General features: G+C 34.8%; 1 protein-coding gene across 1 annotated transcript in view; it reads right to left on the reverse strand.

Moving 5' to 3' along the window:
- Positions 1 to 12,438, reverse strand: part of LOC107587276 (rab proteins geranylgeranyltransferase component A 2-like) — a 55,656-nt gene that overhangs the window by 3,803 nt on the left and 39,415 nt on the right. Inside the window, exons 12-13 of the mRNA XM_016274993.1 lie at positions 11,988 to 12,084; positions 5,773 to 5,883 (exon numbers count right to left, since the gene is read on the reverse strand). Coding sequence (XP_016130479.1) covers positions 5,773 to 5,883; positions 11,988 to 12,084 — 208 coding nt within the window. The remainder of the gene's footprint in view (positions 1 to 5,772; positions 5,884 to 11,987; positions 12,085 to 12,438) is intronic.

Consider the following 12,438-nt stretch of genomic DNA (forward strand, 5'->3'; position numbering starts at 1 on the left):
AAACGTCTTCCATTTAAGGGTTATGGAGGCCACTGTGCTCTTAGGTACCTTAAGTGCAGCAGAATTTTTTTTGTAACCTTGGCCAGATCTGTGCCTTGTCACAATTCTGTCTCTGAGCTCTTCAGGCAGTTCCTTTGACCTCATGATTCTCATTTGCTCTGACATGCACTGTGAGCTGTAAGGTCTTATATAGACAGGTGTGTGGCTTTCCTAATCAAGTCCAATCAGTATAATCAAACACAGCTGGACACAAATGAAGGTGTAGAACCATCTCAAGGATGATCAGAAGAAATAGACAGTACCCGAGTTAAATATATGAGTGTCACAGCAAAGGGTCTGAATACTTAGGACCATGTGATGTTTCAGTTTTTCTTTTTTAATAAATCTGCAAAAACGTCAACAATTCTGTGTTTTTCTGTCAATATGGGGTGCTGTGTGTACATTAATGAGGAAAAAAAATTCACTTAAATGATTTGAGCAAATGGCTGCAATATAACAAAGAGTTAAGGGGGTAAGGGGGTCTGAATACTTTCCGTACCCACTATATATATATATATATATATATATATATATATATATATACACACACACATTAAAAAAACAGTTAAAATAACTGCATATTTGTAATACTATTGTAACAATATTTATTTCACAATACTTTCACAATACTATTAATGTTTCTACTGTATTTTTGGTCAAATAAATCCAGCCTTGGTGAGCAGAAGCATTTAAAAAAATCTTACAGACGTCAAACGTTTGAATGGTAGTGTATACATTAATAATATAATACAAAAAAAGATGATATAATACTTCCTGTTTTTGTGCTGCTAACAAAAATAATTCCAAATGAGGGCAAATCAGAATCAAGCGTTGCATGTCTCCAAGCAACACACAGCAGTGGTGTTTCGTTTCTTGGTTTAACGTACTGTATGATTCAATGTCTCAATCAAAGTGAGTGAAATTCAAAGACTACTTTTTTTTATAAAGTATACTACTTTATATAAATCTATGTTTGGTTATTATATTTCATCTTATATATTAAGTGTGAACAATTCTATTGAAGTATGTGTAAGTATTCATGTGTTTGGGCACAGGTTCGGTCATACACACAGACACACACGCTCCCAGATGTGACAAATGTCAGATTAGCATACAGCAGCACTCCTGATGGCAGCTAACACATGCCTGCAGCTGCAAACCTCCCAAACCACAATCACCCTCTAACACACACTGGCACACTGCCTCAGCATCGTGACATGAGTCCCCATGAGTCTGTGTGTAGTCAGGTTTAAGTCCCCACCAGAATAGAAAAACACAAACACACACACACACACACGTTTACTTAGCTATCTAAATGGGGACATTACATAGACTTCTATTGTTTTTATATACAGATAGTTATAGATTTTATAAGCAAATCCTAACCCTACCCCTCACAGAAAACTTTCTGCATTTTTACAATAAAAAAAAAAAACTTTGTTTACCTTATTTTTATACCAGTTTTACAAATTAGGACGTCCCCAAAGGGAGGTTTTTGGAGATTTTGTAAGGTTTAGCTCACTTTTGAGTACAAATTTGTCCCCGAAATATGGTTAAGTACAAACACACACACTGAACCAACAATGCTCTCTACAACCTTTTTAAAAAGACCATCTACTTATAATATCTTATATTATGAAAATATTTAAAAAAGTTCAATGTAGAGTGTTTGCCTGTGCAAATCTCACCATCATGATGAAAATGTGTTGTAGGTGGTTACCAGGATGTTGCTATGCAGGTATATGCTAAGTTATTTTAAGTGCTTTTTAGCACTTTACTATGCAGTTGCTAAGGTGTTTTTATCACATTGCCATGTGGTTGTGAAAGCTATGCTGTCACTAAGGTGCTCAGAGTGGTGTAGAGTGCAAAATGAATCTGTTCCCTACCTGAGTGTAAAGCAAAACGTCAATGGTCATGACAAGAACATGCTACGATTAGTCTGTTGCTACCATGTTGCTATGCAGTGGCTAATAGAGTGTTTTTTAATCATGTCACAACTAGAGTGCAACAATCGGGTTTCGGAAGTAAAACCTCATTCGTTTTCTCCACAGGGAAACTCATTTTTTAAAAGAACCGTTAAACTTTAAGACATACCTGTTGTGAGCTCCGAGGTTGTCAATTTGTTGCACCCATCAGTTTGCATAAATTTTTATTTTTAAACTTATTTTAAAATAGTTTAACATACACAGAAAATCCCACCAATCAGTGTTGCAGTGAGCAAAGCATGCCCAAAAGAGCTCCTTAGCTCCGCCCCCTCCCATGAAGCTCAGTGAATGACATAATCGTGTCGGTCTCCCCATGTTCTCAAAATGCGTATATATTTGTATACATGTGCATATTTTGCAATAAACTTAAAATGTTGTGCTTCTATAGATACACCAAATAACTTGTACCTTTTTTTATGATCTGATTTTCATTATTTTTTTTGCTTCAAATCAAAGTTTGAACTTTGAATAACACTTTTTTAAAATCCCAATGGGAAAATGAATGGGTAAAATACTTTATCAATCAGCACAGTTGAAAAAGTGGGTGGGGACTAATGCACTCTATAGTCACTAAGGCGTTCAGGGACATTTTTAGTACATTGCTAAGTGTCACAGTTATGTTCCGTTCATGGACTTTGGTTGTGTTTCTTTCATTTCCTGTTCTCCTGCTTAGTTTTGTTCCTTGACCTAGTTTTCCTTAGTTCCCTTGATTAGTTCATTCAGTTCACCTGTGTCCTGTTAATTTAGTCATTAGTCCCTCTCTTGCTTTTGTACAAGTACTCCCCATTTCTGTTCAGTTTATGCGTACACTGCGTTGGTTGCCTGTCTTCCTGGATTTCCTGTCTGTTCTTCTGTGGATTATTATTAAAGACTGTGTATTGGTCAACTCATGCGTTGTGCACTTGATCTGCCATCAGTGAGTGAGACACTAAGAAGTCGCTAAAATGTTTGGAGTGTTTTTTTGCCTGTTGCTATGTGATGCTAAGGTCCTCAGAGTGTTTTTTTTTTAGCAGACTATGAGGTAGCTAAGGTGTCAGAGGTTTATGCTGTTGGCCCATCAGTGAGTGAGACACTAAGAAGTCGCTAAAATGTTTGGAGTGTTTTTTTGCCTGTTGCTATGTGATGCTAAGGTCTTTTTTTAGCAGACTATGAGGTAGCTAAGGTGTCAGAGGTTTATGCTGTTGGTCACTAAGGGGTTCTGAGATGTGTTTTGAGTGTTATGGGTTGTTCAAGTCACTAACCCTGAATATGAGAAGTAATAGTAATAGCAATCCGTTTCATTTAATATAGTCTACATGCGATCATATAAGCCTTGATCTTTCTGAAGGGTTTAAAATCCTCTAGGAAATCTGCACTAGTTGTTGTTTATTTGCTCCATTTGGCTCCATCATGATCAAAACAGACTCTCTCTCTCTCTCACACACACACACAGTGCTTTGACCATGGGGATGAATGAAGATCTACCCAGGTGACTTTGTCTCTCTGACCTGTTCTGGCCCACTGCTCTTCTTATCTAGCGATTCATCCTCAAGACCTCTGCCAGTATTTGTTCTGACATTTTAATTAAAATAGTACTAGCTCATTCCTGTGATAAAAAGGCTGTGTGTCGCCCAGCGGGGCCCCGCATCCCACCCCCCCCGCTGTGCCGGCCATGCACCTGAGCACACATGCTCACACACACACACAAAGAAACAATTATAACATTTCTATTGTCTTGAACCACAGAAGTACTTAAATTCACATCAAGAATCAATAGAAAAAAGTAACGCTTCAAGGAGAGTATGTGTATGATGGAAGAGTGATAAAGATTATAGGTGTGTTGAAATGCTGGCTGATAGCGGGAGATTGAGTTTGTTGGAAGGAGTGAGGAGAGTTGAGAATGCCATGGCCTAGATGACCTTGAACTTACTACAATCAAATAAGAGAGGCATCTCACCATCACACTTATCTGGAGTCAAGACGCTGTTATTACACAAATTATGATAAACTGGCACATTTTAGGAATTATCAACAATGACATGAAGCTGCAGGTAAAGATGAGTATCAGGAAATGAAATCAAATCAAGGTAAAAACTACCTACAATTTAAAGTAGCTAAACTAGTCAAAATTATATCGTTATATGGCTTAGTACGATTATCAAATCACAAAGACTGCAATTTAATTACATAAATATATGCACTGCATGTTTCAAAGTGAAGAATAGACCGTTTTTTTCTTTTTCTTTTACACGCAAGCAGCTCACAGTGCTTTCAGTGTCTCAGAGCAGTAAATGCTGCTCCACACAAACTCATCTCTGCATGTGCTCTGAGTTTGGATCGCTTATACTGTGCAATTACCACTGCAAAACCAACATGCCAACTACTTCCTGAACTGGTGATGTGAAGTGATTATAAACCAGCTGTTGTCAAAAAAGAGAAGCTTTAAGAGCTCTCTGCGGGTTTCTATAAGCTGAATGGTTTAATATATGAAATAGAAAAAAATTAAGGCAGTCATAAATATTAGTATTGTCATTTTACAGGTGTAACATCAATAATTATTATATTCCCTAAATACAAATTTTTTCACATTTCTTAATTAGTTTAATATAAAAAAAATAAAAATAAAAATAATATATATATAATTTACAAAATAGCCCATGTAACATGACATATGAAAGCTTCTGGGAACACTATTAAAAAATTAATAGTTTTTTAAAACCTATTTATTGAAATTAAACGTCTGAATGAACCATCTAAAATGAATGGTACCTTCTTAACACCACTTCAATAACAGGAGTGAGAGGACATTCCAGGAAAAGCATGATTATTGCCATAGCTCACTCAACTGTAAGGCTGTGCGCTTTATTTTACAAAAAAAGTGGTTTGTCAGGCTACACTACTGCATATTTGAAAAAAGTAATGTTACTTGAAAACCTCAGTGTTGTTTTAGGATAACTGAGAAGAGATATTATTGTTTTTTACTAATATTTTGAATCTGTTTTTATAATTATATTTTATGTTTTTATTTTATTTTTTTAAATAATTTTTGTGTATTTTTGTAATTTTTAAGTGCCAATACCGTTTTTATAAATTTTTATTTTAGTTTAAGTTATTTTAGGACATTAAGTTAAACTAAATGAAAATGAGAAATTACCTTGGCAACAAATTGAAATAAATTTGTTTTATGTTTATTTTATTTAATGTATGTATATACATATACATACATACACACACACACAATAATAAAATCTTGGAAGACCTACTGCTTTGCTGATACTTAGTTACTATACTGACATTTTACCAGCATGTACAACTAAAATAACATTTTAAATTGAATCTTTGAAATCCAAACTCACTATGTGATTCCACCCTTATGATCTGAAGGTAACGTGAGGTCATATGTGACAGGTCGCGCTCAGATTCACTCTGAAGAAGCCAAGCAGACCCTGACAGAGCATAATGGGAATCAATGGGAGCAGCTCCTGGCCCCTGCCTGCCACACCACCATCAATATCAATCACTGTTATCGGCAATAACGTCTCTGTGTAAGCCCTTCACTGAATGTCACAGCAATACCAGATCTTTCTTCTTTAAAGAGAGGAAGAGATGATCTCTCTTTGACACGAGCGGCAAGGTTAGTTAAGTACTGTTAGCAGGATGTATCTGGATACGCAAACGGAGGTCGATGCGCAGAAGGACTGAAGATTTTAATGGGTTTTAAATGATGGGGAGTTTTAATCAGAAGTGAAGGAGCTGGTTCAGGTCTTACCTTCTGAAGGCTCCTCTCCAGGAATGGTGGAAACGTGAAACAACTGAGATACAACTGGAGCAAGATCTTCCTGCGCCCTACCAGATGATGAACAGGTCAAGTGGACCAAATCTGAGAAAAAAAGAGAGAGAAAAAAAGATCACAACAGACCATTTAGAGCAATTAAGAGGGTCATATTTTGTTTTTTGTGTCATATGTTTCAGACAAAACTTTTATACCATTTCTAAAAAAAAAAAAGTTAAAAATCTTTAACATTTATAATAGGTATTTTTTAAACGTACACCGTTCAAACTAGGCTGCTTATGTTGAAGTGTTTGGGATGTGGCTTTTAATGATGAGACCTTTTTTGTAATCAGGCTCTCAAAAAGTATATAACAATTTGGATATAGATTTATCGGCCAACATATCGGTTATCGGCTTTCAAAAATAAAGAATAATCGGTTATCGGTATCGGCCAAAATGTTCATATCGGTGCATCCCTAATTTATAATAATGCTATGTGGTAAAAAGCAACAACACTGTAATCATTATTAATTAAATAAATACAAAAATAAATATAATAAATAAATTGTATACACAAATTAAAAAAATCAAATTTTTTTAACAAATATCATGAATTATTAATAAAAATAATAAGTTTTACGTTTTTACAACCTAGGAGTCTGCAGGGTTTCTCTGTATGATATAATTTTCAGTTTTTGTTTTCTCTGCATGTTAGCTGAACCACATGACTTGGCAGACAAATGTTTTTGAATATTAATAAGCTGTTGTTTTTTACAATATTATTTTGTTTCTAAGAAATAATAATGTAGGATTGTGGAAAACTACTTAAAGGTTTTCTTTTCAAGAATTTTATTCTTTTTTTCTTCATTTCTTCATTGTAGTATCTGTAATACACTTTTTTTGGATGCCCCCCAAAAAATATCAATGAATTTTAATTCATGTTCATCATAAAAGAGGTGTATTCAAGTCATCATATGAAAGCCCATTTCCACCACGGAATAAAAAAGGTAATTGTAACTTTTTATCTCACAATTCGGACCTTTTTTCTCTCAGAAGTACACATCTCACAATTTTCCTTCAGAATTGTGAGAAAAAAGGTCTGAATTATGAGATTAAAAAATTCCAATTACCTTTTTTATTCTTTATTCCAGAAACAAGCTTCCATATGATCCTGTGTACCCGAATATATACTAGATATAAACTTGCCATTCTGAGAAAAAAATTTTTTTTCAAAATGTTTACATCTCGCAATTCTGAGTTTCCCTCTCAACTTTTGGGGAAAAAAAGTCAGTATTTTGAGGGGGAAAAAAAATCTGAATCGTGAAAAGTAACAATAACCTTCTTAAAAAATGTTATCCCATGGTGGAAACTATCTTCCATAGGATTCAAGCTGCTGCCTATAAGCTGCACTAGGCAACATGTCAGAGCATGCTTACTTTACTAGCAAAAAACGAATTGTTTAAATAAGTATGACAAACTTGGCTAACAATCTGCCAAGAACTACTACTAAAGGCTCTGGCTTTACTTATAAGTAGCCCTTAAAGTGATGGAGAGGGGCAAAGAAGAAACAGGCACTAAAATTCAAAACAACAAATCTCAATCCTCATAAAGGTCTGAGAAGTTCTACTACTGGGATCTGTGAAAATGTCCCGGGTAATCCCAAGTGTTTACAGACCACTTCCAGGCTAATCATTACTTCCCCATTGTTTCTTCCTGTGGTCTGTGGTACAACATTGTGTGCGTGAGGATCAAAGAGAACGATTCCAGTGCAGGCAGCTCAGGGCGGCACATAGGCTCCGTGTCACACAGTGGAAAGGCGCACACATGTAGGCATCTCCAGTGGGACAGGAGGTGCAGCGTCGCTAAAGGCTCTAAAGACACACGGGACACCGCAGAGTTTTGAAAAAGATTCTCACCACAGCCAGAGACACTCCGGGGGCTGATTTTAAAAGTCCTGGATAGTTCAAAAAGTGAACACTTTGGCACTACAGGTGGATTCATATTATGCCCAGTTATGGACATCAAATGTTCTGTATAGAATCTTGAAGAAAAAACAATGTTTTTTTTCTGTTCTATTTGAGTGGAGACTTTTATAAGAATATACATCCCCCCTACAGTATACATGAAATTCATGGAAGAATTCCAAACTTATGAAGATGCATAATTTGAAGTCGCACAAACTAAATAAATATATATAATAAAAATTATATTTAATCTGCATAATCAACAGCAACATTCATAATCCATTTGACTTCCATACTGTGATATATTTTAAAGTGAAGTTAAATGTAGATTATTTAATAAGACCAAACACTGAAAATATAAATGACTTGGAGTCCCACTTAAAAATAATATAATATTAAAAGTTTTTTTTTTCTCTCTCTACTTTTTTATATGAAAAAGTGTTTAGGCATGTATTTGTTATTGTTCTAATTATTATTATTATTTTTTCTTTATGCATTGGTGATGGGTATTAACACAAAAGAAAAAAAAGTGAGGGAAGAGAAAGTAGAAGGAAAATGAGGAATAATAATTGGTAAAAAATATGATGTCTTTAAAGGAAATGTTCATTTGTATAACTGTATTAAATGTGCTTGAACTGAAAGACATAATAAAGTATAAAAAAATTATATCAAATCAATTAATCAATCAATTAAAATAAATCAATTATTAATGTATTCACTCAGAAATCAAAATGGAAATAACTTACTTTCCAAATTGACAAATAAATACAGATATTTAAAAATGCATTTAAATTCAAGCTTAAAAGTGTAGTATAATGTAACATTGCACTTTTATAAAGCATTTTAAATTTGTTTTTAATCATTAAACAATCATAACTTTTAAAATTATAATATACTTCTCACAATACCAACTACACTTTCATATGATTATTGTCCTTGTTCAATTATTATGTTAATATTGAACTACATTAAGAATAAATTCTATATACAGTTGTAAATGCCTGTAAATTGTCAATCTGAAAAGTGATTTATTATTTAACAGATACATAGTTAAACTTTAATTAAATAAACAATTTTAAATATGTCTATTTCATTCATTTTAAACTAAATCACTAAATATCAATAAATTGATTAATTATATTTTTAAGTGGCACTCCCAAGTCCTCCACACACTGATATCCATTGGTTCAAGCTGAAAGTATAAAGCAAAAAATGGGTCCCTATTCTGATTTCATATAGATTTTAAATGTGAAATATGCAAAATTTTTTACTGATACTTTAAATACTTAAAACTTGCTCCCAGTGTAATGAGATTAGGCCAAACCTGAGGTAGAGTTTGGAGCGGATATAATTTTGGCAATTCTGTTTGGTCCTGCTAGTGGCCCAAAATCACACACTTCACCTTCAAAGTCTATAATCAATAGTCGTGGTGTTGCTTGGAGCCCTTGAGAGCACATCTAACATCCTCAGCAGTGTAACTAAAAGAGTCTTGTCATAAGTGGTTAATGATAAATAAAGAGCATCTTCTCCTGTGAACGCATGTCTGCCATGGTCATCATCATCCGCTGATTGCGAGGGATGCTCTCAGGTAGAAGTGCATTACTTAAAGAGGAACGACTATGATCCATCTCCCTGTGGGATCGGGCTATAGCACAGCAAAGCTTCCAATCATTTCCCCTGAACTCAATTCCCAGAGAGAGGAAGAGGAGTTCCGCTGATTAAGCTTTTCATTCCCCCGTGAGGACGGAGTCAGTCACTGGGACCTGCGCCAAAACCACTCCACCATCCCCACCTGATCTACCCCTTCACGATGATTGATAGCAAAATAGGGCCAGTGTAACAAACAGAATAACTTTCATAAATAACAATGGAGTTAATGATGGAGTCATAGCTGACGTGGGCGGTGAACTGAGTGTTTTGAAGGACAGTTTTGACATTTGGCTGTGCTTTAAGACTATCAGTGTGTATCAGTGTTATGTTAGTTTTGGAAGATCACTGATAGTTCAAACTCTACATTTTGTAAATTAATACAGAAAAGAAGCATTTACAGTACAAACATGCAAAAAAATAAGAAATCAGGAAGGGGGCCAACACTTTTTCACACCACTGTATATACACTACTGGTCAAAAGTGTATAAATGTTTTGAAAGTCTCTTATGCTGACCAAGGCTGCATTTACTTGATCAAAATCCAGTAAGAACAGTAATATTGTGAAATAGGTGAATAGTATTTTTTTTAAATGTAATTAATTCCTGTGATGCAAAGCTGAATTTTCAGCATCATTACTCCAGTCTTCAGTGTCTCATGATCCTTCAGAAATCATTCTAACATGCTGATTTGCTGCAGGAGAAACATTTTTGATTATTATCAATGTTGAAAACATCTTTGATGAACAGAAAAAAAGAACAGCATTTATTTTATAGAATTTAATAGAAACCTTTTGTATCATTATAAATGTTTTCTGTCACTTTTGATCAATTTAATGCGCCCCTGCTGAATAAAAGTATTACTGACTTTTTTTTTTAATCTTGCCCAAACTTTTAAAAGGTAGTGTATCAAGGTTTTCAAAAAATAATAATCAGCAAAAACAGTTTTTGAAATTTATAATAATGTTAATGATCCTAAAAATTCAGCTTTGCATAACAGAAATAAATGAAACTTTAAAATATATTCAACTAGAAAAGAGTTATTTTAAATTGTAATAAATTATTGTTTTTACCATATTTTTGACCAAATAAATGCAGCTGGACTTCCTTAAAAAAAAAAAAAACATGCACACACAGACACACACAAACATATATATATATATATATTCATTTATAGATGATTTCAATGGCAACATCATAAACAAGCATTACTGAACATATGTGCTTTTGTGGCCCACACTTAACTTCTGCAAAAAATCAATAACAACAGAGTCTACAGTAGATTATTTCTGATAAGAAGCAAAATAAATAACAAGTAAATTACATTAGCTAGCCTGTTAAAACAATAGGTGTGTTCGACTTGAAGCAGTGCTGCGCAGACCGATCAGTGTGTGACATCAAAGTACAGTGAGAACTAGAGAGACCAGACGGCTCCTTATGCTTTTGAATCTCTTTCGAGGTCACACACCGATCAGTCTGCACAGCGCTGCTTCAAGTCAAACACACCTTATGTCTTGCCTGGCTGCCAAGCCTCTCTTCGCACAGCGGTGATCCATGCTCGCCATATCCCCTTGTCTTTAGGAAACCGAAACATTTTTATAATCACTAAGTAAAGGTGTAACAAAATATCTCTAGAATAGACATACGACAAAAAAAAAAAATCCCGTGTCCAGGGATTTTTTTTGCCATGCATTGGTCATAGAGCTCTTTGTGGCGTTGCCTCAGATGTTGAACTAGATTTGTTGCGCCAAGTTCACACGTACTCCGTCTGCAGTGCGTATACAGTATGTGTATGCGGTGCAGAAGCAGCATGGACTCATTGTGCTTTCGCACAGGACGCGTTTGCAGTCCGCTCCTGATGCGCGGCTGTTTACCACAAACACAACATTTATCCATTATTTTGATTTCAAATCCAAATGTTGTTTCTGAAAATGCTTTTTCAGCATTGTGATTCTCTTTTATCACAGTACAGTAATACAATCTTTCATAGACATATTCACGTTTAAACTCAATAAATATAACTTTGTTTAACTACCACCACGAGTGCCATCTATTATTGCCTTGTTTATCTAAAAGTGCACTTTTCCTTGTTTTAAATCTAGCCAAAAAGCCATGTGTTGACTGTGAAACAGTAGACTTTAATTATATGCATTTATGGTGTAATTACTAAACTTCCGTGTCAATCCATGTTAATTAATCGCAATTTCGATTAATTGCACAGCCCTACTTCAGTCTACTCATAACCTTAACTTTAACTGCGTTTGTAGTTGCCGTCATATTACTAGCCACTAGCCAGACGATAAACAAACACAGACCAGAAGTTATCTTCAGGCCAGGCGCGAAGGTCTATATATCTTGTCTATATATATTGGCCTTGTAGACTTTGACTTGCTACAAAAATGGTAGTAATTGTATCTGTTAACTAGGTTGTTGGTACATTTTGGAACAGGCAAAAGGAAGATTTGCAAATTGTTTGGAAATCATTGTTACGCTTGATAAAGCGTGGTGCATTTACATGCATTTACCATATGATTATGGTAACTGTATAACTGATGTGTGATCATGGTATGTATTGTGTGATTGCGGTGGATGTGTAACTCACAGGTGCCAGGCATGCAGGTCATAGAGGAGGAACAGAGCTCAACCATCCTCACAGCTGGTGCAGAAGATTCCAGAGGAGGAATAGTCACCAGTGAGATCTGCCATTAAAACAGGAAACATACTTACATCTTATAGTTTACATAAAACATATGACTGACAAGCCAATTGTCCCTGGCACTACAAACACAGTGCAGAATTTACAGCGAAATGACAAAAATTTTTAATTTTAGCCATGTTGTGAGTTTAAGTAAATACTGCCATAGATGATAATGCAAACAAGACAGAGCTAAAACCTATTATCTGAATTTTGTGACTATAACAGTATCTATATAACCTGGTTATTTCAATCCAGACAATGTTTTCATACAGTTAAACTGTTAAAACTGCTTTTTAATCAAGTCCAAATGTGACAACTATGCCAACCAAAAAAGTGTGAAAGAGGAAGAGAGAGC

Source organism: Sinocyclocheilus grahami, unplaced genomic scaffold (assembly GCF_001515645.1).
Source record: "Sinocyclocheilus grahami isolate Dianchi unplaced genomic scaffold, SAMN03320097.WGS_v1.1 scaffold91.1, whole genome shotgun sequence".
In the NCBI taxonomy this organism is placed as follows: domain Eukaryota; kingdom Metazoa; phylum Chordata; class Actinopteri; order Cypriniformes; family Cyprinidae; genus Sinocyclocheilus; species Sinocyclocheilus grahami.